Source organism: Gallus gallus, chromosome 1 (assembly GCF_016699485.2).
Source record: "Gallus gallus isolate bGalGal1 chromosome 1, bGalGal1.mat.broiler.GRCg7b, whole genome shotgun sequence".
NCBI lineage: Eukaryota > Metazoa > Chordata > Aves > Galliformes > Phasianidae > Gallus > Gallus gallus.
This window is the reverse complement of record NC_052532.1, coordinates 193,289,926-193,315,799: the sequence shown is the minus strand read 5'-3', so window position 1 is coordinate 193,315,799 and position 25,874 is coordinate 193,289,926. Positions and strand designations below refer to the sequence as shown.

At 48.2% G+C, this 25,874-nt stretch overlaps 1 protein-coding gene across 11 annotated transcripts; it reads left to right on the top strand.

Moving 5' to 3' along the window:
- Window positions 1–3,468: 3,468 nt before the first annotated feature.
- Window positions 3,469–19,943, top strand: TSKU (tsukushi, small leucine rich proteoglycan). Of its 11 annotated transcripts, none has more exons than XM_046942401.1 (4): window positions 3,469–3,722; window positions 4,396–4,418; window positions 6,787–6,872; window positions 16,334–19,939. In XM_046942401.1, the coding sequence occupies exon 4, from the start codon at window positions 16,341–16,343 to the stop codon at window positions 17,397–17,399; it is 1,059 nt and encodes a 352-aa protein (XP_046798357.1). In that variant the 5' UTR covers window positions 3,469–3,722; window positions 4,396–4,418; window positions 6,787–6,872; window positions 16,334–16,340; the 3' UTR covers window positions 17,400–19,939. The 11 variants fall into 11 exon arrangements, with proteins under 11 accessions (XP_046798357.1, XP_046798365.1, XP_046798360.1 ...); XM_046942409.1 differs by having other exon boundaries at window positions 6,780–6,872; NM_001396320.1 differs by having other exon boundaries at window positions 3,472–3,722; window positions 4,390–4,418; window positions 16,334–19,943.
- Window positions 19,944–25,874: the final 5,931 nt, after the last annotated feature.

Below are 25,874 nucleotides of genomic sequence, written 5' to 3'. Positions count from 1 at the left end.
CTTCTGGTGCCTAAAGGGGCTACAGGAGAGCTGTGGAGGGACTATTTGTAGGGGTATAGGGATAGGACAAGGGAAAATGGTTTAAAATTAAAAGAGGGTAGGTTTAAATTAGTCATTAGAAATAATTTTTTCACCATGAGGTGGTGAGGCCCTGGCACAGGCCGCCTGGAGAAGGTGTGGGTGCCCTGTCCATGTCAGTCCTCAAGGCCAGTCTGGATGGGGCATCTGGTCTATGTGAGGTGTCCCTGGTCATAGCAGGGGTTGGGACTGAGTGGGCTTTGAGGTTCCTTCCTACCCAAACCAGTCTGTGATTCTACAATTCTGCTGTTCTATGATTCTATGATCTACCTCAGCCACAAAGGAGAAGGTTCGTGTGCAGTCCCTCTCATAGCAAAAAGATGAGAGCTAGGAACTGCAGGGCACTCTAACTTTCTCCAAGTTTGGTGCATGAGAAAACCTCTTTTCTGAGATTGCATAAGAGGAAGAAAAATGAGATTTCAGAGGGGGATTCAAATATCATGGGGCAAAACTCCAACGTTAGCTCTTCTTACTAATCCATCTTATGTCATCTTCATTGACTCTTAAACTCCTTTCCTGGCATGTATCTACTGGAATTTATTCAGGAGAAAGTCAGAATTACTCAGATATCTCTCCTTTGGATTAATATTTTCCTGGATTTTATCACGTCTAATGAGGAATGATTTCATCAAACAATGAGAAACAAGAAACCGAGTTGGAGCCTTCCGGGAACACATGGTCGGAGTTAAGCTCAGCGTGGCCCTGGTTGAACTGATTTGGGAATGATGCCTTATGATCTCCAGACCTGAATCGTAGAATGGCTTAGGTTGGAAGGGACCTTAAAGACCATCCAGTTCCAACCCCTACCATGAGCTGGTTGCCACCCACCAGATCAGGCTGCACAGGGCCCCATCCAACCTGGCCTTGAATCAGGATAAACTGAAAGCATTTTGGTGGAACTGCTCTCACCTGCTTTCCCAAAGAAAAGAAAGGGGTAGGTAATGCATGGCCAGTGCCTAGAACACCAGGTGAGGTCCTACCACCATCTGGTGCTGCATAACCCCAGGTAAATCCATTTCTTCTTTCATCCCACCCTAGTGTATTTAGGCAATCACCTTTCTGAGATAGCGAGGGAAATTTGTCCAAGCACAGTACAGTGGGCTTTGCTTGGGAAGGATCAGCTTTGAAGACAACACAACTGGGAAACTGGGGAAAAAAAATGTTTTTTCCCTCAAGAGAATATGGCAAATAGGAATGGTGAGCTTAAACGCCCTGTAAAAATGATCTTGGTATTATCATGATAATTAACTGGGTTTGATCTGCTGTAGGGAGCATGCCTTTATGGACTGTTTGAGACACTTTGCAATGGAGCGTTTCTTGGTACTGCAATGGACCACACCAGCACCAAGCATCACTTTGCCATTCATCTCTGCTAACCCCTACCCCCAGTTCACCCACACTGCCCACTGCCAGCCCTTTGAGTTTATTAACATCTCTTAACATTCAAAGTTCAAGACAGAACACCACTCAGTTCATTATTGTTTCATCTGAGCAACAGACTTTCTGAGCACTCAATCTTCAGCAGCTTGCAGCAAAGCAATAGGCTTCAAATAAAGAAAACAACTATTCAAAGATCTTTCTTGAGCAAAATCCTGAGGTTTGAAGCCAGGTTTCATGTTTCTCACTTCTTCATTTCAAATCACCAGACCTGGCAGTGCTGGAGTTTGTCTCAGCTGTAGGATTTAATTCCCAATTCCCCCAGCCTCAAACTGGCATTTTCCCTTACTGGGGCCAACATGGAGATGGCAAAGGCCCACAGAGAGGAACGGAAAAATGAGCAAAATGGAAAATTAAACAAAAGCTTTCAGCTGAGCAACTTCCCCTACCCAGAGCTATAAAAATGAACGGTGCAGAGACCTCGGGGAATGGATCCTGTCAGCAGAATGCTCATGGCTGCAACACCGCTGCCAGCTTCAGAGAGAAAATCATAACTCAGAGGAAGGGGTTTTCCCGGGGTTTTCCCACATAGCGTTTGGTACAGCTGAGTCCCGAGCACAGATTTCCTCTGTCCTCCCCTTGGCAGAGTGGTCACAACCTGATGGAATCCCAAACTCCCAATCTCGTCAACACACTGGTGTCAATGGATGGGGCAGAGCGATCCTTTGTTATTGCTATGGGGAATGTGATGCGTTTCAAAGCCCCAGCATTACTTACTGATGGTGCCTTTTAATCCAAAACGTGTTAGGAAACACAGCTTGGGACCTGCCACGGGTCACACCTAGGGTGAGGTGTGTGTTTTAGCCAGCCACAACACGAGTCCTCTGTGACTCATGAACTCAAGGTCCCCTTCCCTTTGTCCAAATATTGCCACAGAACCACAACAAGAAGCATTCTCCCATTCCTTTCTCCAGTATTACAACTCAAATGGGGCCCAGCCACCTCTGGGCCATCAAACTCAACCATCGAGAAACTCTGCTCACCCTACAACAAACGAATTCAGCCTCTCTGCTCCCCAGACTGTGGGGTTCTGCCTTCTTTGTTCTGCTTTATCACATTTCAGGGGTTAGCTCCAGTCTCCTGCAGCAGCTGGTGCTGAGCCAAGAGCAGTGCACCACAAACCAACACCCACAGTCTCCCCAAATGGGACCTGAGTTTACAGCACGGGGCTGGTGAGCCCTTGTCTCTGTCTTGTCCGGCTCATAGAATCATAGAATCATTAAGGTTGGAAGAGACCTTCAAGATCATCCTGCCCTACTGTCAGCATGACACCACCATGCCTACTCGTAGAATCATTAAGGTTGGAAAAGACCTCCAAGATCATCTCATCCTACTGTCAACCCAACATCACCATGCCCACTAACCACGTCTCAGTACCTTGGATTGCTGGGTGTGTGCCCTACACATCCAAAATGTGGATGTGGGAGGCATTTGGGTATAGGACCCACTCCTGTGAATGGGGTGCTTAGGGACGTGGGTTAGAGGGAATGGATGATAGGCAAATGGTTGGACTGGATGATCTTAGAGGTCTTTTCCAACCCTAATGATTCTATGATTCTATGAATACAGGTCAGGAAAAAGAGCTGAGGGGAATTCTGAAGTCAGCCCACAAAAGCAATGGGGCTACAAGAGGTGGTCCTGTGTGGAGCCATGAGTCAGACTCAGTGATCTTTGTGGGTCCCTTCCAACTTCGGATATTCTGATTCCGTGATAAGGGATTTTACCCAGGGGATGCAAAGCCAGCTTCAAATACACACACTCCCTTTTTCTCCAAAAAGGTGGGGAAAAAAGCCATATTTCTTTAGTGGGGTCAGGCAAAAAGCTCCATTCCTTTTGAGGGGTCACTCCAGAATTAAGTTCACAAAGGAATAAAGGGAAGGGGAGGGGGGGGGGGGGTCTATCAGCTCAGGAGTCGCCCAGCGGAGCGCAAGTCCTGCCTCCTTCCTCCTCCTCCTCCTCCTCCTCCCAGATGTTCCCTTGTGTGCAGCCATCTGTTGAGCTCCCTCCTCCCTCCTCCTGCGAGGAAGGGGGCAGCCCGCCTGCCCGGCCAGCTGCACGCCTCGGCGGCGGAGGAGGAGGAGGAGGAGGAGGAGGAGGAGGAGGAGGGAGGAAGGAGCCTCCCGGCCCCCAGGCTGTGCTGCTGCCGGCTCCCCGCCGTGGGAACCGGCGCTGCGTGCCCGTAGGAGTAGGAACGTACCCCGGTCCTGGTGAGTGCCTCCCCCATCCTCTCCCGACGCAGAGCTGCGGGGTGTGGGGAGGATCACCCATCCCAAATTCTCTTACTTTTTTTTTGGGGGGGGGAGGGGGGAAAGGCTGAGCCGCCCCGGAGAGATGGGGATGCGCTGAGCCGGGCGGGGGCAGATCGATGGGGGTTCTCCCCTCCCCCACCCGCAGTGTCTCCGAGTGGGAAAACTTTTGCGGTGTGTTGAGGGGGTTTTTTTGCCACTCGTGGGATCTCGGCGGTGCGGCGGTGAGGGGTCATCTGCTCCAAAAAGCGGAGAGGGGATGGGGAGGTGAAAACACAGAGCCTTGGGCTGGAGGCAAAGCACTTTTTTCCCCGCTGCGGCCATCCCCAAAGCGGGGAGGTCGGGGTGTACGACCCCTCCCGAGCCCCGCTCTCTTCCTCCCATCTCCTCCCTCCGTGCAATGGTGGCTGCGGAGCGCTCGGAATTGCCACGGCTGCAAAGTAATCCGAGCAGCAGCTGGAGGCTGCGCACCGCCTCCCGTGCCCGGCTTCAGCGCTTCGATTTCACACAGGGCTCCCTGTCTCCCCTCCTCTTCCCCCCTTCTCTCCCCTCCCAGCACCGAGAGAAGGGATTTTTTTTTTTCCCTTATTTTATTTTATTCGATTTTATTTTTGGCGGCGTTCTTGAGCTATAGAGGCTCCCAGGAGTCGCACAAAGGTAAGGGGAGAAAAAAATGGGGGGAAAAAGGGAAGGCAAAGCTGAGAGGATGGGTGAGGAGGGTGCAGAGGTTGCTGGAGAGATACGGGCACGGCAAAGCTCCCGCCTGGGAATTTCCCATGGCTCTGAGTGGATTAAGCTGGAGGGGAAGGTGTGTTTGGGGAGGGGGCAGGGAGAGGAAGCAGCCTTGGGTTTGTGTGGTGGTGTGGTTCTGTTGGAAAAAAGAGAGAAAAAGAAAGAAAAAGGAAAAAAGAAAAGAAAAGAAAGAAAAATAAATGGAAAAAAGAAAGGAAGAAGAAGAGGAAAAAAGGGAACAAGGGAAAAAGGAAAGAAAAAGGAAAAAAGAAAGAAAGGAGAAAAAAGAGAAAGAAAGAAGCAAAGAAAGGGGAAAAATGAAAGAGAAAAAGAAAGAAAAAAAGAAGGAAATAATGGGGGAAAAAAAGCAAGGATAGGAAAGAAAGGAAAAGAAAGAAAGGAAAAAGAAAGGAAAAGAAAGAGAGTAAGGAAAAGAAAGAAAGAAAGAAAAAGAAAGGAGGGAAAAAAGAAGGAAAGGAAAAAGAAAAAGCAGCTGCTGGTTATGACTGTTATGACTTTTGAAGCAGGAGGTCAGAAAGCACGGGGCTCCCTTGATAACGCACACACCCTGTAAACTTTTCAGCAGCACCATGGAAACTTCGTATTAATGCTGCAGTCATTAAGAGACACAGAGGCCAGCAGATTTATTAGTGCAGCCGACCACAACACATGTCAGCCCTCCCGAAACAAAGAGCCCCGTCAGCTCCACTCCTCTGCCTGGGATGGGTGGGAAGCCCTGGGATGGAGAGAGGGGTTCTGGTCATGGGGAAGTGGCATTGCCTCCGTTAACCGGCGTTCCCCATTGTGGTCAGCAGAGCCTTGATGCAATTTGTTGGCAATGAAGGTATTTGGAGCCTGGGGAGGTACACCGTTGGATGAGATGGAACCGTGGTTGGTTGGACGAGAGGTCTTAGAGGTCTTCTCCAGCCTTAATGATTCTATGGTTAGTTGGATGGGATTGTCTCAGGGGTCTTCTCCAACCTTTATGATTCTATGGTTAGTTGGATAGGGTTATCTTAGGGGTCTTCTCCATCCTTAATGATTCTATTATTATTTGGATGGGGTTATCTTCAGGGTCTTCTTTATCCTTAATGATTTTGATTTTATGGTTAGTTGGTTGGGGTTATCTTCAGTGTCTTCTTTATCCTTAATGATTTTGATTTTATGGTTAGTTGGATGGGGTTATCTTAGGGGTCTTCTCCATCCTTAATGATTCTGTGATTCTATGGTTAGTTGGATGGGGTTATCTTAGGGGTCTTCTCCAACCTTGCATATGAGTCTATGATTGGTTGGACAAGGTGGTCTTAGAGGTCTCCAACCTTAAGGGTTCTACTGTTGGTTGACTGAGATGATCTTAGAGGTCTTTTCCAACCTGAGTGGCTTTATGATTCTATGAGCTGAGCTGTTGGTGTTGGTCGCGGCAGCTCCGAGACAGAGGATTTCCCCGGGTGCCTGCCATGATAAATCAGCTGCCGTCAGCCTGAATGAGAGCATTCACTGGAGTTACAGTAGGAAACTTGTCTCTCGTGGACACTGTGCCATTGCTCTGCAGAAAGCAGTCGGTGCCCATTGCCGGCATCGCGCTGAAATATCGCATTGATCGCCACTGCCGCGCTCGTCCGGAGGCACGCGGGGTTTGATTGCAGTGCTATGTGAGCACGGGTGGTGCAGAAAGGGAAGCTTAGAGAGGCACCGTGGCAATGCTCTAAGAGTACATCCCCGGGAGGATTGATAGCGTTAAACTTGGCTGGCTGCTCCGGGCAGCCCTGCGGTGCCAAAGCAAAGCGAGTCGGCAGCCAACGTCACTCTGCACTGGGGCAGGGCATGGCAGCTCTTGGTCCCTTTATATCCCCTGGGAGGCAGTGCCAGCCTTGGGAGGCCGTGGGACGGGAGGTGCTTGCTCACACGTGGGTTATAAACAGCGCTGACCTGTGTCGGTTCTCCCTATCCCCAATGCAGAGGCAGCGGGTGCACAGGGTGGGTGCTGCCGGAGACAGGAGACATGCGGCAGTGAATGAATGGGAGCAGCTTGCACGCAGGGAGCGATTGCAAAGTGCCTGGAGGGAGGAAGGATGTGACATCCCAGGGGAGCGTGATTTCTGATAGCAAAGTACAGCAGGGAAGACTGCAAGGTCTGAGCGAGGGGGTGTGCTGCATCCTTATTTTTTTCAGACTGAGTGCAAGGAAATATAACAGCACTGAAAGGATGGGAGCAAAAAGCTGCCAAACAAACAAAAGGTAGAAAATTCATTCATTCATTTTGTTTTCTTTTCTTTTCTTTTTGGGGATATAGGAAGAAGCATCCAGCACTCACCCAGCGCTGCAGTGACAGCATTGTGTGCCACCCACCCCGGTGCGAGACGGAGCCAAGAGAAGGAGGTGAGGCACTGTGAGGCGCTGCCTTCCTGAGGTTCAGACTTTTCCCTCCATCCCTAACTGCTTTTTCTCCTCTTTCACTCTCTTCTCCCTCCTCCCCCCTTTCCCCAAGCAGAGGCTGAAGGGGGGGATATAAGACAAGGGGCATCCTTGTCCACAGCCCTCCCGACCCCGTTGCACCAATACAGTGGGGCTGGAGCAGGCAGCAGCCACAGCACTCACAGCCTGGAACGGCTTCAAAAGAAACTTCCGAGCAGCGAGATGTTGGGGGCCGGGAGGAGATAAAGGCTGGCTCGAGCAAGCCCTTTCTTGTATGAAAACTTGGCACCTGGACCCAGCGAGACGAATGTATGGCAGGCTCCGTGCCATTCATTCTTGGCCGAGGAAGCCTTGGGATTTTCGTTCCTATTGCAATTTATTTTTTTTTTACTTTTTTGGTTGTTTTTTTTTTTTTTTTTCTTTAATTTCCTGGAAGCCGCTGCCATTGCTTCTCGGAGGATTCGAGACTCTCAGAGGGGAGGGGGGGGGGAGGAAATGCATTCGCTGAGAATCTCAAAAGACTGCAGGGGATTATCCCAACCTGGCCGCCGCAGCACGGGACATTCCTGAGTTGCATTAACCAGGCTCCAAACGGAGCGGTGGCAAGCTGGAAAAAAGCACTTTATCATGCCTTCAGCCTAGCAGAGGGCCATGTGCTGTGTGTAACAGCTGAGTGCTGGCATCTGTGGGGCTTCTCTTCCTTCCCCTTCCCCCCCCCCCCCCCACCCCTTGTGATTCTTTTTTGCTGTCTGTGATGCTGACTCCTTGCCTTCCCCTGCTCCGTGCCTGGTTGTGGTGCGAGGGAGAGGGGAAGAGACCTATCTTTAAGGGGGGAGGAAAAGTGCAGCTGGAGGAAACGTGGTTCCCACTACTGGGACCAAAGCGTGGGTCCTCTTGGGGCCAGGAGACAGCATGTGGCTTGGAGATTAAGGGCTCTGATTCCTCCCCATCAGGGCTACTGATGATTCCTGAGGGTTTTTTCTGAGGTGTGCTGAGGAGAAAAAGACTTTTTTTATTTGACTTTTAATGTGAGATCACCAGGAAAAATTCAGACTTAGAGGCAAAGCCCTGCTAGGGTGGATGGGCCTGCAATGTGATTCCTTACACCCATCATGTCTGAAACTCTCCTAGTGGGGCAGGATGGATTCCTAGCCCCAAATCACCTCTGAACAGGGACATGTGCAGCTAGATCTATGGCTCATGGGACTGCAGGATCATGGAGGAGCTCTGAACATGGCTCATGCTCTGGGTGAGCATTGCTGTTCTGAACTGTCCCCAAATATCCCACTGGGATGTCTCTATCTCTGGTGTCTGCAGCACACTGCATGGCAGCCCCCACCTGCTTTGGAGGATAAAACGGAGCAAGGAGCCAGCACCATGCTGGCCATAGAATAACAGAATCATTAAGGCTGTAAAAGACAACTAGGATCATCTACTCCAACCATCAACCCATCACCCATGCCCACTAAACAATGGCCAACCATACAATGGGCTGTTGCAGTTTGTAAATTCTGGGTCTTACTCAGCTGTTGAGCAGAATTGAGTCAAATTAGGCTAGGACTTGGTTTAATGCAGGGTTAAATGGTAAATGGCAGTGGGTTTTTTTGTGTATCCTGGGTGACAGGTCATGTCTGTGACATGATAAAAGTGTTGCACACTGGTGTTGGACAGGAATTTCCCCATGGGCTGAGAGCAGGGGAATTTCATCATGGGGTTAAAGTGGTGGATTTGAGGCTTGTGGTGGTACCTTTTTGTTCACCTCTCAGTCTTGGGACCAACCACTGTCACCTTTCTCTCCAAAACACTATCCAAGAGGAACTAGAAGAAGAGAGAGACTTAGGAGGAAATATCTTGCTCAGAGGATGGTGAGGCCCTGGCACAGGTTGCCCGGAGAAGCTGTGGGTGCCCCATCCCTGGAGGCATTTAAGTCCAGTTTGGATGGGGCTTTGAGCATCTAGTCTATGGGAGGTGTCCCTGCCCATGGCAGGGCTTGGTCTGGATGGGCTTTGAGGTCAACCCAAACTCCTTCAACCCAAACTGTTCTGTGATTCTGTGATCACTAAGGAAGTCAAGGAGCATCTAGGGTAGGAACCACAGTGGGAACAATGCCCTGCTGGTATAGCCTTTGTTAGCTCTACCCAGAACCCATTTTCCCTCCCCAAGTCCCTTCCCAAATTTTACAGGGCAGAGAGAATATCTCAAGTGCTTTACTGGGATGGAGGCAGCCCCTGAAGCTCCCAGTGATGCTCTGCTGGGCAGCCCCCATACTGAGCATCCCATTGTTCACAGTGGTCACGTTGCAAGAATTATTGCCACTGGGGAATGCTGGGAGGGGAAGGAGCCTGGAGCCTCCAGCTGTGCTGTTTGCAAAAATGACAGCCAGGATTGTATTTATTATCTCCTCGGTGGAGGGTCTGCAGCTGCACACTGACAGCCATAGGCAGCAAAGAAGCCTGGAGATTACTGGGGGGGAGGGATCCACAAAAAACAAATAAAAAGCCCACAAAGAAGCTCGGAGCCAGGGCAGCACCATAGGACACCCAGCCTAACTCTGCCTCCCTGATTTGCCCTCCCTTATCGACATCCCAAAAGGGAGGGCTGTGAGGAGAAGGGACACTGGGATTTGCTGCCTTTCAGAGAGCTAAAGCATGGGATCCTCTTAAAGTCCTCCTATTGGGATTGGAGGCTCTTGCCCCTGCATCCTACTGGGGCAGATTTCTTTTCCCTGGGGTTTTCGTGTCACTGTGGCATGGCACAAGGGACTGACGTGCTGTTGGAGGAAAGCTTGCATTTGGATAGCGGACTTGTAGCTTCAAAGAGAAAGAGAAAGAAAACCTTCTTAGGTACAGGGTGCAGGGTGAGATATTTGTGTCTCACCGAGAAGCAGAGGCATCGCCCTGGGAGATCTCACCTTCCAGCACTGTCCCTCCTCTCCCGCCCATTTGGCTCATCCCTTCCAGAGGAGCCCATCCATGTCCATCTCTTTTCCATCCACTCCGTTCATTCCCTCCAGAGGAACCTGTCCATATCTATCTTTCTTCCATCCACCCAGTTCGTTCCTTCCAGAGAAGCCCATCCATGCCCATCTCCTTTCCATCCACCCAGCTCATCCCTTCCAGAAGAACCCATCCATGTCTATCACGGTCCTACTTAAACCATCACACCAGAGTTGCTGAAAGCAAACCACATCAAGGGTGCATGATATGCCCAAGAAACTCTAAGATGCTGTGCCAAATGGCTGCTCTGTCTGCTTGGTTGTGCCAAAATAGCTGCTCTCATTTTGGTGTGATCACCCGCAGGGGTGATGCTGGAGCTGGAGAAGACCCTGAGCTCCTGCATCCCTCTTGCTCATCTGCTCTGATCGTGTTGGGAATTGATTCTGATGGTGCTGCTCCCAGTTTTCATGTCCCACGCTGAAAATGCTCCCAAAGCCACGTGGACCTGGTTTTGGTGTCAGGTTGACGTGATGTGTTGGTGGTTGGACCGGATGATCTCAGAGGTCTTTTCCAACCTTAGTGATTCTATGATTCTACGTTGTGGCCGGGAGGTGATGGTGAGACGATGCTCTTGCATTAGAACTGCCTCCTCCAGGCACAAGCAGAGCTCTGCGTGAGGCTGGTGAGCAAAATCAATTTCAAAAGCCACAGGAGATCGTTTCCCCCCACCACAAGAAACAGTTATAACCTGAGAGCAGGAACCAGCCCTATTTTGGCAGCAGATGTAACTCAGCTGGAACACGCCTTATGGGCTGGCAAACCTGCCCACACAGGTTTCCTTTTGTTTGAGCCAAAAATACCCCCCTACACACCTTGATTTCCTCCTGGGACAGTGCTGGGGGGATTGCATAAGTGGAATAAACTGTTAGTTGTTTAAGCACTCAGATGATAAATCACCCTTGGCTTCTTGCAGAGCAGATGGGATTTGTGACATGAACAGTTGGAGCAAAGATTATTTTAAAAGGGCTCTCAATTTCTTTTGTAAAGAAAGGATTATTATTGTTATTATTTAACTTAAAAAAGAAATAGTGCAGGGACAGCTTGAGCAGAGCAAGGGACATCATTTAACCCAATGGCAACAAACCCATGCTGTGATGCTTGCTGTAGGGATTGGAGGTGCTGGGCTCCCTGTTGACCATTTCCATGTGTCTTCTTTGCAGCCCGGTGGGGTGAAAGGCTGCTTGGTTTTGTTTTGGGATTGTGAAACACTTCTGATGCTTATGGCTCATCTGGCTTTGCTTTTGCTAACAAAAATCACCACGAGGGACAGGGAGCAGTCCCAGGTGCTGGTTAATCATTGCTTTTTGGCTCAGCAGCTTCTTCATGTCCAGAGTTGACAAAAGCAAGTGGAAATTATGGAGCTTTGGGGAAAAATGAGGAGCAGTGTCTTGTTTTTCTAGCTGTTCAACATCCCAAATTCCCCACTTTTTGGTGAGGTTCAAGCCTCGCAATGATAGCCTTGACAGTGTGGTTATTTCCACCCCCAGTTTGTTGCCCATTGTATGTAATTCCCACATAACCTGCTAATGAGGATTCCCAATACCACCGGGTTAATTACTTGCTAACGACTCCCCTTTGGTTGTGGAGTTCCTGACCGAATGCAAAAGAGGTGGTTTCACATCCATTATTAGAAATCATCAAAGTGAAAAGGCATTCATAGATAACGTATAGCCCTGCATTTAATTCTGACTTTCTGAAGTGACCAGAAAGATGGAGGAAAAAGCATTTATCACCCTTGGGATGACTTCAGCCCCCTCTTCACAACATGGAGCCTTAAGGGCCAATGATGCCATCTCAAGAGCTCGGTGCCCCCAGCCCAGCACTGGGGTTGGAAAAATAGGGTGAAGGATAAGGAGAAGATGGGGCTGCACACCCCTTTCTTCTTTCCTTATTTTTGGCATGGCTCTGATATTTAAGCAGCTTTGCACTACAGATTAATAAACCACCTCTGATAATTTATCATCCAGGGGTGGCTAGAGGGGCAGCTCCTGATGGAGCAAGCCATTAAATCAAGTTGAATTAGGGAGTGCCAAGAAACAAACCCTCATCCTGCTGTCACCAGCACCTATGGAAACTGCAGTAAACACCCCCAGACCTATCCATTGGAATCCAGGATCAAACCTAACCAACAGGTACTTTGGTGCTCATTAGGTCTCCTCTCCCTACACCCAAACACTGAGTGCAAAACCAACACCCTAAACTAGCTAATGAAATAAGATTCAGCCAGCTTCAGGAAACCTTGCTCCTATTTACACCAAAAATCATTGAATTACAGAAGGATTGAGTTTGGAAAAGACAACAGATCATAGTCCAACCATCAACTCCTCCTTAAGGAAGCAATGGTTGGTTTAATAAGCTTTATAGAGGGGACTAAATATGCCTCTTTGTTGTATTCACATGGTAGTTCCTTCTTTAGCAAAGAGCAAAAGCCAGGATGACTTTTACTTTCAATGGATACTTTAAAAAACAAAACAAAAACAAAAACAAACAAAAAAACCTTCTCAGCAGCAATTTCTTTATCACAGGAGGACTCACAGTTCGTGAGTCAAGGGATTAATGGTCTCTTGTAGTCTGGTTTGAACCAGTTTTGTCTGCTCACTGTGATGTTTGGGATCCAACTGTGTTTGCAGCTGTGGCGTCATTTGGTCTCAGCGTGCCAGAGTCCACACTGGAGATCTGCAGCTGTTGCTGATGCAGAGCCCTACCTGATGATCGCTCTTGTTTTACGTAATGAATAAGGAAAATGTTTTTTTTAAAAAGTCCATCCCAGTCGCATCTCAGAGCCTCCCAAGTATTTAGAGAGAAAGAACAAACTTTGTCCCTATCCCTTCCCTTCCCATCCCTGGAGGATTTATGGCCTCTATCACAGCTTTCTACGTTTTCCAATAGCCTTTCCTTTTCCCTGCCCCAGTTAGTGAAGGCAGCCGAATGGGCCTTGCTATGAAAACTTTGCTTTTTGTTCACTTGTTTAGTATAGAATACTATAGAATCATAGAATCATTAAGGTTGGAAAAGACCTCTAAGATCACCTAGTCCAAACATCAGCCCATAACCTTAACCCATCCCTACCATTCCCACTAAACCATGTCCCTCAGTGCCACATCTACATGGTTCTTCAGCACCTCCAGGGACAATGACTCTGCCACCACTTCCCTAAAGTGTAAGGAGAAAATTGGCAACATCTGGAAACTCTACCCAATCTGTCCACATAGGAAGTCATGGCATGCCTAATTTGTTTGTCACCTACTGTGGAGAAGTCCTATTCTCCCCATTCCTGTAATCCTGGTTGCTGCATGCAACTCAGGTTTGGAGGATGCAGCCAGGAATGGGGTGGGAAGCAGTACACCAAGGATCATTCCACTCCATCTTGGTCAAGGGAGAGATGAGGCGTCTCCAAGTATGTGTTTAGAGTCCTTTGCAGATTTCACCCCCTTCATCTCATTCCGAACGAGGGGATGAGACCTTGCTCAATAGGCTTCTGTCCAAGGTGGGATGTGACAGCAGTTCCCACCTGGGTAAAAAGGAGTTTTTTGGGGTGAGTTTGGACTGGATGTTAGGAAGAATTTCTTCATGGGAAGCCAAGTTAGGCATTGTAATGGGCTGCCCAGGGAGGTGGTGAAGTCTCCATCCTTGGAGGTATTTAAGAAACATATGGATGTGGTGCATAGTGACTTGGTTTAGTGATGATGGGTTAATGGTTAGACTAGATGATATTAAGAATCTTTCCCAACATAAATGACTCCGTGATTCTATGAGGTGACAAAGTCTCAGCTGTGGATCACTGGACAAGTGAGAAAAGTCTTTAGGAAAACACAGAAGGAGGAAAACAAGCACAGTGAGAAGTGTGAATTTACAACACCACCACAGCAGGGCTTTCCTCTATCCCACTCCCCCAGACTAGGTTTCCTTTGCAATCTGGTTTTAAAATCAGAGAGACTTGTAAGGTTTTTTTGGCAGGGAAATCTCAGAGTGAGGTTCTTGCTAAGGGACGGTGCAGGAGATGAGCAAATCTGCAGATGTGGGGAGCTGGGATTTGGGGCAGAAGGCTGACAACCTGCAGGGAGCTTGCTCTGACCTTGGCTCTGTTACCCACCATTGGATCTCCCTGGGGAGTGGGGATGACTCAGGTTATTCAGAAAGGACAAGATAGATATAAAGAGCCTTGGGGAGTGATGCTTCATCCCAAGGAGCTCCTGGGAGCTCCCAGGATGCAAAAATACTCACACAGCATGACAGCCATAGAAATGAAGATGTCGTTGAAGAGAACAGGTTAAAACCAGCCTGAGGGTTGGTCGCTTTCTCCTGGTGGCTTTTCCCCACATCCTTGGTGACTGTCCCAGGCAATGGGCCCAAGGCTTGTGGCATTGCCTCCGGGTGAATGTCCCCAGTGCTGCAGGAGGATAACTCATCTCCCTTTCACAAGGGGATACCTTGGCCTCCTGCCTTTATCAACAGAGCAGCTCGTAGGCAGCCATCCAAAGGCAATTGGATGTGGTTTCAAATGCACGCTGTACGCAGATGAACTGTAAATGCCTGTGGCATGTTTCTTTCCCCATTTCAAAGAGCTGGATCGATTGCTCCATGCGGCAATAAAGCATGCCCATACCTGACTAAGCTCTTTGCTGATTATCTGGCAATATGCAGAACACTTTTTCTTGGACTAGAAGGTGACCAGCACCTTTATTTCTCCTATCTTTTATCAGAGCTACTGGCCAAGTGGCTTGTTAGTCTATGAATGCTTTGTGTCACTCCATAAGGGAGTTTTTAACTGGTAATAATGGATTGCATCTCAACAGTCTCACACTGAGGTGTCTTTGGAGCGTCTGGGGTCTGATCCAGTTCCCCTTGAGACAATGAATGACATGCCAGCAGGAACAAAGTGGGGTTTCAAAGATGGAGTTAAGAAGCACTGTCCAGGTTGAGATATCCAGTGGGAATAGCTAATTAATGGGATCTGAGAGAAGAGATACCAGTAAGATCGTAAGAAAGGAGATAAAAAAAGAGATATCACTAAGCCTCTCACCACTAATAGTGGGGTGACACTAAGGCAGATGCTTCTCTGTAGATGAAACATTTAAAATTGAGGGTTTTTTAGTTTCCAGTGGTGAATGATTGCAAAATGGAGCAATGGTCTGACTGTACAGAACCAGAGTGGGGGTCGACATCAATGTCATTAAGAAAGAGTTATCTGGAAATGTGTCTGCAGAAGTATCCGCTGCATCCCATCTGCTCACACATGTTTTTTCTCAAGGAACACTTAAGATGGGCTCATCTTACTGGTTTTCTGTTGTTTCTACAGAATTATGTACCCCAGAGGATTGTGTGTTGGCCTTTAGCAACGCTTTCGTTGCAAGCATTTTGGCCAGAGTCCCAAACCCTTCTCTCTGGTAGCAGGAGATGTGGGAGTTACTCCCAGACAAATCATATCAGTGATCAGGACAATATTTTGGCCAGGCATTTTCCCCTTTGCACTTCTTTTGCACATTGCAAGGCACACGCAGCCAGCTCCCAAGACTTCAGCTGGAACAAAGGAGGACAGCCCTCTCTGCTGACCTGCAGGATCGCTTACATGCTCCTATTTACCCTCTCCAGAGATGCAGAGCAAAAGCTTTTTTGGCTGCCTTTGGAAATCCCGCAGCTGCAGTTGCCCGTGGTTGTGCAGAGTTGCTGCCAGAATGTGATCAGAAAAGGGCCAGCAGAGGTGGGAGGTACAGATCAGCTCTCTTCCTCCCCTGGCTACAATGATGGAGGGAGATAAATGTCTCTGATGGTGGAGGTTCAAAATCAGAGGGGTGGAGAGATCTCCTCGCTTGCTAGCATCGTTAATCAGAAAGAATGCTTAATTAGCAAAGACTCCAGAGTATGTGAGTGAAATAAATTGGCTCTCTCCAGTCAGTGCCTTTGAGAGAGGCAGGGCCCACCACAACACATTCTGGGGTAGATCAAGCTGTCCTTGGTTCCCATGGTAGGCGAGGAGCCAAGTGGCCATTGTCTGTTCTGCCTGCCACCACCCAGAAGAGTTTGGCTTGAGACACATAACATAAAGCAATGAGTCTGTCTGCTGAAACACGTCTAAATTTGTGTCTGAAGTCAAAGTGAGGGAGACATGCAGCCCACTGGCAATGGGCAGCCTTCTAGCAGTTCACAGAATCATAGAATATTCCAAGTTGGAAGGGATCCTTAAGGATCATCCAGTCCAGCTCCTGGAAGTTGAACTCTTGGACATCTTGCAAGATTCCTACTGGGGATTATGGCATGAGAAATAGGGTGTTTAGGACATCCTTGCTATTTACTTACGGTTAGTTAATACTTAACAGAATGCTTGATCTATCCCTTTGGAAAGACAGAGAAGAATGAGTAGCTTGAACTGTTGCACACCTTCAGTAAAGTAAGGCAATTAAATCTAATTTTTGTCATCTTGTTTTCCAGGTCAACGATGCAGTTCCTAGCCTGGTTCAACATGCTGCTTCTCCTGCCGTGTTTCAGTACCACCAAAACCTGCTTCCCTGGCTGCCACTGTGAAGTGGAAAGCTTTGGTCTCTTCGACAGCTTTAGCCTGACCAAGGTGGACTGCAGCGGGATAGGCTCACACATTGTTCCTGTCCCAATCCCACTGGATACCTCCTACTTGGATTTGTCCTCAAACAAACTGGAAACAATCAATGAATCAATGCTCACTGGCCCTGGATACACCACCCTGGTGAGCCTCGACCTGAGCTACAATAACATCGCCAAGATTTCCTCCACAACCTTCTCCAGGCTTCGCTACCTGGAGTCTTTGGATCTCAGTCATAACTCTCTGGAAGTCCTTCCAGAGGACTGCTTCTCCAGTTCTCCTTTGGGCGACATAGATTTGAGCAATAACAAGCTTTTGGATATAGCGCTGGATGTTTTTGCTTCAAAGGGTCAAGGAAAACCCTTGAATGTGGATCTATCCAACAACATGCTCAGCAAAATTACACGGAACCATGAAAAGAGCATCCCCAACATCCAGAACTTAAATCTTTCTGGAAACAGGCTAACATCTGTGCCAAACCTCCAAGGCATTCCTCTTCGGTACTTAAATCTTGATGGCAACCCGCTGGCCAAGATTGAGAAAGGAGACTTCAAGGGGCTGAAAGGTTTGATTCATTTATCCCTCAGCGGCCTCCATGACTTCAGAGAGTTATCTCCTTACAGTTTCAAGGAATTACCAGCCCTCCAAGTTCTGGATTTATCCAACAATCCCAACCTAAGGTCATTGACTGCTGAAGTTATCTTTGGCCTGAACTCCATACAAGAGCTCAACCTCTCTGGGACTGGCGTGTCGTCCTTGCCAAAGACTGTGCTGAAATACCTACCTTCCCTCAAAAGCATCACCTTGAGGAAGAACATTCAGTGTTTTAAGACCATCAAAGAAGGACAGTACCACCGACAAATTGGGCTGACCAAAAAAGAGGTCCTCAGCTGTCACGACAGCCATGGGGCTGTAGCAGCAGCGCCTTACGTTTTGTGATGAAAGAGAAAGAAAGGGATGGTGAAGTTGGAGTGGGAGGGTGGGGGACCGTGGGGTTTGCACAGGTGTTGGACTGAGCTGGCTTGCAGTGTGCCTTTTGTAAAACTGTCAATAATTTATATATTTGTATATGCCAATACTTGATTGTTTGTGGGTTTTATACACTTGCAAATCCTCATTTGCAGGCCCCAGATTCTACCCGGTGTGTTTGGGGCTGCATAGCTCAAGAACAGTGCTGATGGACACTGAGGACCAAGCTGGGTCTTGGGGCAGAAGAGCTGCTGTGGTGCAAAACTCCACGCCCCAGACCAGTCTGCAGGTGCAAAGATACGCCTCTCCAAAGTGCACCCCAAAACCTGCCAACTCCATAGCTGTTGGCTTCCAAACCCATTCTTCATCCCTGTTTTTAATTATTATTCCCCAAGAAGTGCCTTCTGGATGTTGCCTTCATTAGCAGCACCCTGTTCCTTGTCATGCACTTTCAGTCTGAAGAAACATTTCTAGACAAACCTGAACGCAGTGTGCTCCTAATGTGCTGGTTTTTACATGATATTTGCATTGATGTGCAATGAACACTGAGTAAGTAGAGAGTTTTCCACTCTTTTCTCCCTATTTTCCCATCTCGATCCTTGGTATGTCAGATTACTTTAGGTCCAGCCTTGGCAACCTCCCATCTTTTTGACGTTAGTGAGACATTGACACATTGCAAAGAAGGAGAAGCATCTCACCCAGGAACCAGCTTCCATCAAGCAGATTAATTGAGAGACCACATAGCCTAGCTTTAAAAGAAAAAAAATAATTCCCTCCTTCCTTTCTGGGTAAACTTGGAAGAAAACTTTGACAATAGTTTTCATCTCAATGACCTTAACGCAGCCAAGACGCAGAGGACTCCGGAGCAAGCTGTCTCCAGGCTGATGTTCCCCAGCTGAACTCAACATCTGCAGCTCAGCTGGGATCGTGTGAGGCAACTTCCAGAACGTGCCAGGGGAAGAATTAGCACTGACGCCTGCAGCCCTGGAGCAATTTGCCTATCACGGGAAGGATCTTGAGGTATATTTTCATGCTAGTTTTTTGGCTTTTCTTTCTCTCACACGGCTTCTTGGCTACCAACTGAGATCTGATGAAAAGCTTTGTCCTTGGAGCTTTATGCATTTTTCCTCCACTCTGAAATGCTGGCAAAGCAAAGGGGAGCTCCCCTCATCCCACCTCTTCTACAGGTCAGGAGAAAGTGGGCAAAGGCAGCACAGTGCTGTACATGAAGCCTTCATCCTGCTCGTAGGAGCTCCACCAATGGAGATATCCAACCCAAATCTGCCACGCTCTGTCCTGGGGATGGGAGGGTATGCTGTTAATGGTGATCCTGCACAGACTGGTCCATGGCTTGTTCTCCACACCTAGCCTTGCACCAGGGCAACTTTAAAGTTTCTGAAACAGGTTGAGGGAATCACAGAATCATGGAAAATCCTGAGTTGGAAGGGACCCATAAGGATCATCAAGTCCGACTCCTGGTTTCACACAGTACCACCCAAAAATAAGACCATACGACTGAGAGTGTTGTCCATACACTTCTTGAACTGTGGCAAGCGTGGTGCTGTGACCACTTCCCTGGGGAGCCTGCTGCAGTCCCCAGCCAACCTCTCAGCAAAGAACCTTTTCCTGCTATCCAACCTGAACCTCCCCCGAAGGAGGAAGTGCATGCGAAGATGATGGAGACAAAAATCCAGTCCACAGCCCACCTCGGGAGTGTTGGGAGGAGCTCGTGCTTCATCTCTACACCCCCAAAGGTCTTCACAAATGGAAACCACGTTGCCCAAAGCATTTGTCTCCAGCGATGGTAGAAACCTGTTGAGCCCATAAAAGCCAGCCACTGCCAGGGGGCTCACCCCAGATTCAACGCCTTACTTTGGATATTTCAATCCCTCTAACGTGCTTACACCCATCTCCTTTGTGATGGTTCAATGGCAGAGCATAAGGTAGGATTTTAACCCTTTTTGTCAGTGTTGGGGGCTTTGCCCCTTTGTAGAGCCTTTGAAAGGTTCAACCAGCCTTCACATTCATGAGAAACACGGTGGTTTTCTTAAAAAGGCAATGGGAATGCCTGCAGACAGATGGAGATCTGGAGAAGAACAGCAGCCAATTGCAGTGCAAGGAGGGGGCAGTTAGGGAGAAAGGAGGTGGTTGTTAGTGGATCTTGCCTTTTTAAGAGAATTCTTTTCTGCTGGCAGAAAAAAAAAAAAAGGTAATTTAAGAAAAAGAATTGTTTAATGTTATAAGTCTGTATGTAGATGCAGGGTTACAGGGATCACATACTGTTGGATTCACCGGCTTTGCACCACTGTGGTAAATTTAAAACCCAATGTGACAATCCAGTTGAAGACTGCAATATTTCCTGGTGTAATCTCACTCTAGCTGCTAGCTGAACAAGTCTTAGCAAAGGCTGGCAAATACCATCGCTGTATTAGTTTGTTTTTTACAGAACCTCAGCAGCATTGTAAGGCTTTGTGATTACTCACAATATAATAAAGTGATTTGGAGGTGAACAAATGTGGATTTATTGTCTTAGTGATGGGAGGGTGGTAGCTGGTTTAAATCCAAAGTGCAATGTGGTGTGTTGTTGCCACTCCTCTACAGCTTCTTCCTTTGCCCTGCTCAGCCCTACAAGAACTGGGTGTTGCATCCCCAAACTGCTGTGCTTTTCTCATTGGGCTCCTCATTAGTGGAAAGGTTAAAAAGCTTCACAAAGTCCACATAAGCTGACTGGAAGGAAGTTACGGACATTTGGCAGTGTCCAGAATTGACACAAGAGCATCTGGAGCAAATACTATAGTGTGTGCTCCAAGATTTGTTAGAGGCAGTGGGAAGGTCTGTGTGGATTTAGGGAATGGTCTGCAAGTGAGGAGCTGAGTTGGAAGGCTGGGTTTGCAGAAAGAGTGATGTGGGGAGACCCACAAGCTATCTACCCTGTCCTCCAGGTCTGGCAACCATGGGGGACATAGAATTATAGAATCATAGAACCACAAGGTTGGAAAGGACCTACAAGATCTTCTAGTCCAACCATCAAAAGGAAAGGCCAGTTCTGGCTCCCAGCACTGTTAAGAGCTGTAGGGGAAAGCCATGACCAACACATAGAGGTGGTTGAACTTGACAGTCCTTGTTGGTCTCTTCCAACTCAAGATCTTCCATGATTCTGTGATACCATGGCTGCTCCTTTTGTGCCCACCATGGCACAGTCTCTGTCCACCAGGCTCCACCACAGTTTTCCTTCTGTGTCTCCTCCTCGATCATGGAATCATAGAATCATTAAAGCTGGAAAAGGTCATCTCCTCCCACTGTCCACCTATCACCATTGTTGCCCACTAAGCCAAGTCCATAAGTACCACATCTCTACAGTTCTTGAACACCTCCAGGGACAGTGAATCCACCACCTCCCTGGGAAGCCTGTTGCCAGCATCCAACCTCTCTTGTGGAGAAGTTTTTCCTAATATCCAACCTGTTGGGATCTCTCCTGCCACAGGACAGGGCTGTGCAGTCTGCTCTGCTGTCCTGGTCTGCCAGGGCAAGGATACGGTCCCCAAAGTGATGGGTCTGAATCAATCTATCAGATGGATTCTCCAAATTCCTTGTGAATGCCCCAGGAGCACTGTGTTGCACCTTGTGTACTCCTCTACTCTATATTAGCTTCCTCTCATTTTGCTGGTTATTTGAATTATTTAAATAGCCTATCTGAAGTCTTCTACATTGGAACAGGCACGTGAGCCCCACCTGCAGCATGATGCCCTATGCTGTTCATGGACCCCTCTCCACCATAGGATCCAGACGACAGAAACACAGCACTCACAGAGGAAGTAAAGGCACAGGGTGACTTCAGGCTTGGAAAATCATAGAATCATTTGAGTTGAAAGGGACCGTTAAAGGCCACTTGGTCCAGCTCCCCTGCAATGAACGGGGACACCCACAGCTCCATCAGGTGCTCAGAGCCCCATCCAATATGACCTTAAGTGTCTCCAGGGACAGGACATCCATCACCTCTCTGGGCAGCCTGTTCCAATGCCTCACTACTACTACTACTTTACTTATGGTAAAAAAACTTTTTCCTTATATCCAGTGTAATGAAATCTGAGGAGCCCACTTCCTAAAGCTGCCACCAGCTTGATACCAAGGAATCACAAACTAAATTCCAATACCAGACGTCACCCAAGGTACCCAGACCTGGACAACCAGCTGGGCAACCTCTGGCTGTCTCCAGGACCAGCTCAGCTCTGTGGCTGGATGCGTTTGTCCTGGCAAGTGAGACGGATGCTTTAATTAGAGGCTGAATATTTTTAGAAGCTGGAAAACCTCAGCAGAGGCTGAGCAATGAGGATACGTTTAGGGAGGGGGAGCAGTGGCTGAGCTGGTGTTTGCTAGCAGGAGTGTCAGCTTCTCACCTTCCTTTCCAGCACACTGGGAAATATATTGAGGGTCACCTCCCCTATTCCCCCTTATGTCCAAGGGTCAGAGGCAGCACAGGACAACACTCTTGTCTTCATTTAAAAAGATGCAGCTCCCGATAGCCCAAATCACTCATTCCTTATCTCTGTTCTGTGGGAGCTGCTTCTCCAGGCTGTCAGCTGTCAGCCCACAGAAGTCCCTTGCTGACTGATAGGGTGACTGGTTCACAGCAGCACTGGGTGCTGTCCCTTTTTAAAAATAGCCACCCTCCCTCCTGTATATTTTCCATTTTGCAGGAGGTTTTATTTCCAGCACTTCTGCTCCACACACCCGGACTCAGTCAGGCTGGAAAGCATAAGTGTGCTTTTGCCAGACCAGGAAATAATGCTCTGTGGCTGGGGACCATCCTTCTGGAGCTATATCCTGGGATAGCTTTGGGGCAGTGAAACCCTCTACTCTACAACGCATTGGGCACGCAGCTGTATTCCTCCTGCATCCCCCCTGGGCATCTCCATCCTTCCCTTTTTGAGTGGACAGTGGAAGTGGGATCCTGGATAAAAGGAGGGAAACTGGGGCTGAGTCTGTTCCATTAGATAAATCCTCTGCTGTAATAAGCAGGGAGCAGGAGCGTCCTTCCTTAATCACAGTCCTTGTCTCCAAGCAATTGTATGTCTCTGTGCACACATCCACATCCCCCTCCTGCCCCGTTCCCACCCTGCACTACCTCTTCCTAACAGCATTAAAATAGAAAAGGTTTAATGAAAGCGCTGTCCTTCAAAATCCCTGCCAGCTGTAATGGCTTTGGGCAGGGGGACGGGCTCCATCCCCTCTACCAACCATTGGATGTTCCTTGTGTATCCCATAGAGAGGATTCAGCCTGGAAAACCAAGCAAGTTCCTCCCTAGTAACTCTCCCACCACCATGGTAATGTTCTTTAAGCACTGCCTGGGTCTCAGCACAAATACCCCCCTACAATGCCTCGTTAGCAGTGGATGTGTGTCACAGCACTTGCTGGTAATTGACTTGTGCCGTGCTGGGAATTTGAACCTACATTTCAAAGAGATCGTTAACCTCCTTTTCTTTCTCTTTGAAATGCTTCACTTTACTGAAAGCTAAAGGAAACAGAGGGCTTCTTCCTCCCAGAGCCCCTTTGGATGAAAGCTCAGCACGGTAGAGCAGAGGGCACAGTATCAGCAGTGAGGCTGATGGCAGTGTGTGAAGATGTATATCAGTGGGATCAAGCTCTCCCTCGATTTCAGAGGGGACTGAAGATAAAGGAACTGTCCAGAGATACCCAAGGGATTGGCAGAGGCATAGAACAGCTTACTGTAGGGTCTCAGCCCATGTAGGACCAAGGAAGAGACACGGGTCATGGGTCACTTCCCCCAAAACCAGGTTGGAGATCCTCTTCCATGCTGGCCATCCTACATGGCTTTGGCCACATGGCATCACAGTTTTCCTGTGGTGCCTCAGAAGGTGCTCATTTGATTTGTCAGTTTGCATTAGCTAACCTCTTTACCTCCTTGCTATATACTCTACTGGGCATCTCCAAGTGACTGGAGTATGAATTCATCTCTATGAATGAATTGAATTGATGAATTCTCTATAAATTCTCTGCGAATGAATTGAATTGAATGAATTGATCTATCTCAACAGCCTTTTTTCCACCACCTGGGACAGATGATGGGAAGGAGGAGATCCAGGGTTGGAACAGAGCTCTGTTGTGTCTGCATGGCTTTTCTACAGTTCTTAATCTGACAATATCCAGTTGTTAAGATCCCTTCCATAAATGATTGTCCTTAGCCTTTTGTAGGACTCACCAAACAATACTTACATATAGTTGGGGCTGATGATCTTTGAAGACACAGGCAAAAGAGAATACTGATGATCTTTGAGGTTCCTTCCAAACCAACCCAAACCATTCTACGATTTTCTAATTCTACCATAGCTCAGCCACTCTGCAGATTTCAGCTACGCCCCAGTCACTGTCTGCATTGAATTGTATAATCATAGAATGGCTCTGGTTTGGAAGGGACCCCAAGAATCATCAAGTTCTAACACCCCTTCTACAGGCAGGGCCACCAACCTTCAGACCTGATACAGGGCCAGGTTTCCCAGGGCCCCATCCAACCTGGTCTTGAACACTTCCAGGGATGCAAAGAGCTTCAACACCCCCTTTGTGAGGGAGAGTATGTCAGTGAAATCACAGTGAAGCACCCATGTTAATACATCCAGCCTCATGTTTTCAATGAGCGAAGTGCACGTACACCACAGGTCAGGTAGCACTCGTAAAACCTCATTGAGTTGGTGGAACATCTGAGATCCCATATTAAAAGCATAAATCAACCCGTCATGCTGCATAACCTTTAAGATATTCCTGAGGAACAACACTCCTGCAGTCTTTTTGTTTTACCTGTACTCACCGCAGATATTAACTCCTCAGTGACTACAAAACCCGGTGGTGTGTCAAACCTCTGAAAAATCCTCTGGGCTTCTCCTTTTGGAGGCCATTTCACAGCTGGGCCCACCAATGAGACACCTTAAACCCCCAAATGTTCTCAATTAGAATTTCCTTGTCAGCCTCTGCTTAGCATCTGTTTCTGCATTCACACATAAGCAGGCAAGTCTCCGCTCCACAGGAGGAGTGTTGACTTTTGGTGATGCCAAATGTCTTGGCCAAGGGCGCTACCGGGTTCACAGTGGTCTGAGGTCTCATTTTGGGGTGAGTGGGAAGTGTTTTTCAGTGGTCATTCTGCAAACGTTGTTTGCTGCATAACAGCAGTTCCAGAAAAGCATAGCTAAGTCTTCTTTGCACGGAGAACAGCCCATGGGCAACAACACTAGGGCAGTGCTCTCTGAATTGCTTCAGCTCCCTCCTTCCTGAAGCTAAAATCAGAGCCAGCATCACACAGCAGAGCAGAATAACCAGCAGGGATTCCATCCCAGAGTGACAAAGGGGATATCAACATTACGACAACAGCTCCAGCAGTCTGATGGAAAGGAGATGGAGATATTTTAGTTTTCCCACCTCAGGTCACAGGAGAGGAGAAGAACCCTTGTGTCAACTCATGCTCCACATTTCATCGTCACAGACCTCAATTTTGTTTGCTGCAGAAAAGAAGCAGGTTGCCCTGCCTGAAGCAGCAGTTTCATATGGCAGAGCAGAGCTATGCAGTTTCCAGCAGAGCTCCGGAGCCAGCCAAGCACCATTAGCCTAGCTTTATTTTTTTCATCCAAGCAAGGAAGCCCTGGCTCCTGGAAGGCTTATTAGCTTTGGCATGGAGCTCAGCTGACACCTGGCCAAGGCATTTTGGCTGCAGCTGGACCTGCCTGGCTTGTGTCCCACCAGCTACAGTGCCTCCCCATTACACCGCCCAACCCTCCTGGTTTAGCAGGGACAAAGCAAGCTTGTGTGCCTGCCCAGATGAGCCACGGGGACAGCTACAAGTTTGTCAGTTTGGGGCTCTGCTCAGGCTACAAAACCCTTCTCCATACATATCCAGAGATCCCTAAGATTCAAACGCTTCCTTGCAAAGCAGTTGGCTGTTTGAAAAAGGAGATTTCCTTCTGTTTGACAAAGGTGGTGCCTTTGGGCCAACCTTGCCAGCCTCACCTGGTGGCTTGGACGCAACTTGAACCGCTGGTCATCTGGCACAGATAGGGATAAGCAATTTGTAACCTGCTCTTATTGCTCAGCCTGCCTCCTTCAAACTCCAGAAATGTTTTAAAGTTTGGAGGAAAGTTCTTAGAATCATAGAATCATTCGATCATTAAGGCTGGAAAAGACCTCTAAGATCATCTAGTCCAAAAGTCAACCCATCCCCACCATGCCCACTGACCATGTCCCTCAGTGCCACATCTCTGTTGTTCTTGAACAGCTTCAGGGACAGTGACTCCACCACCTCCCTGGGCAGCCTGTGCCAATGCATCACCACTCTTTTGGAGAAGAATTTTTTCCTAATATCCAATCCACGGTTGCTCTTTCCAGGGACTGAAATAGTTTTACATGCAGGTGGAAGAGCGGATAAAATCCCAGAGGCCAAT

Coding starts and splice junctions, on each gene's coding strand:
- TSKU (NM_001396321.1), top strand. CDS start 16,341: ATGCAGTTCCTAGCCTGGTTCAACATGCTGCTTCTCCTGCCGTGTTTC.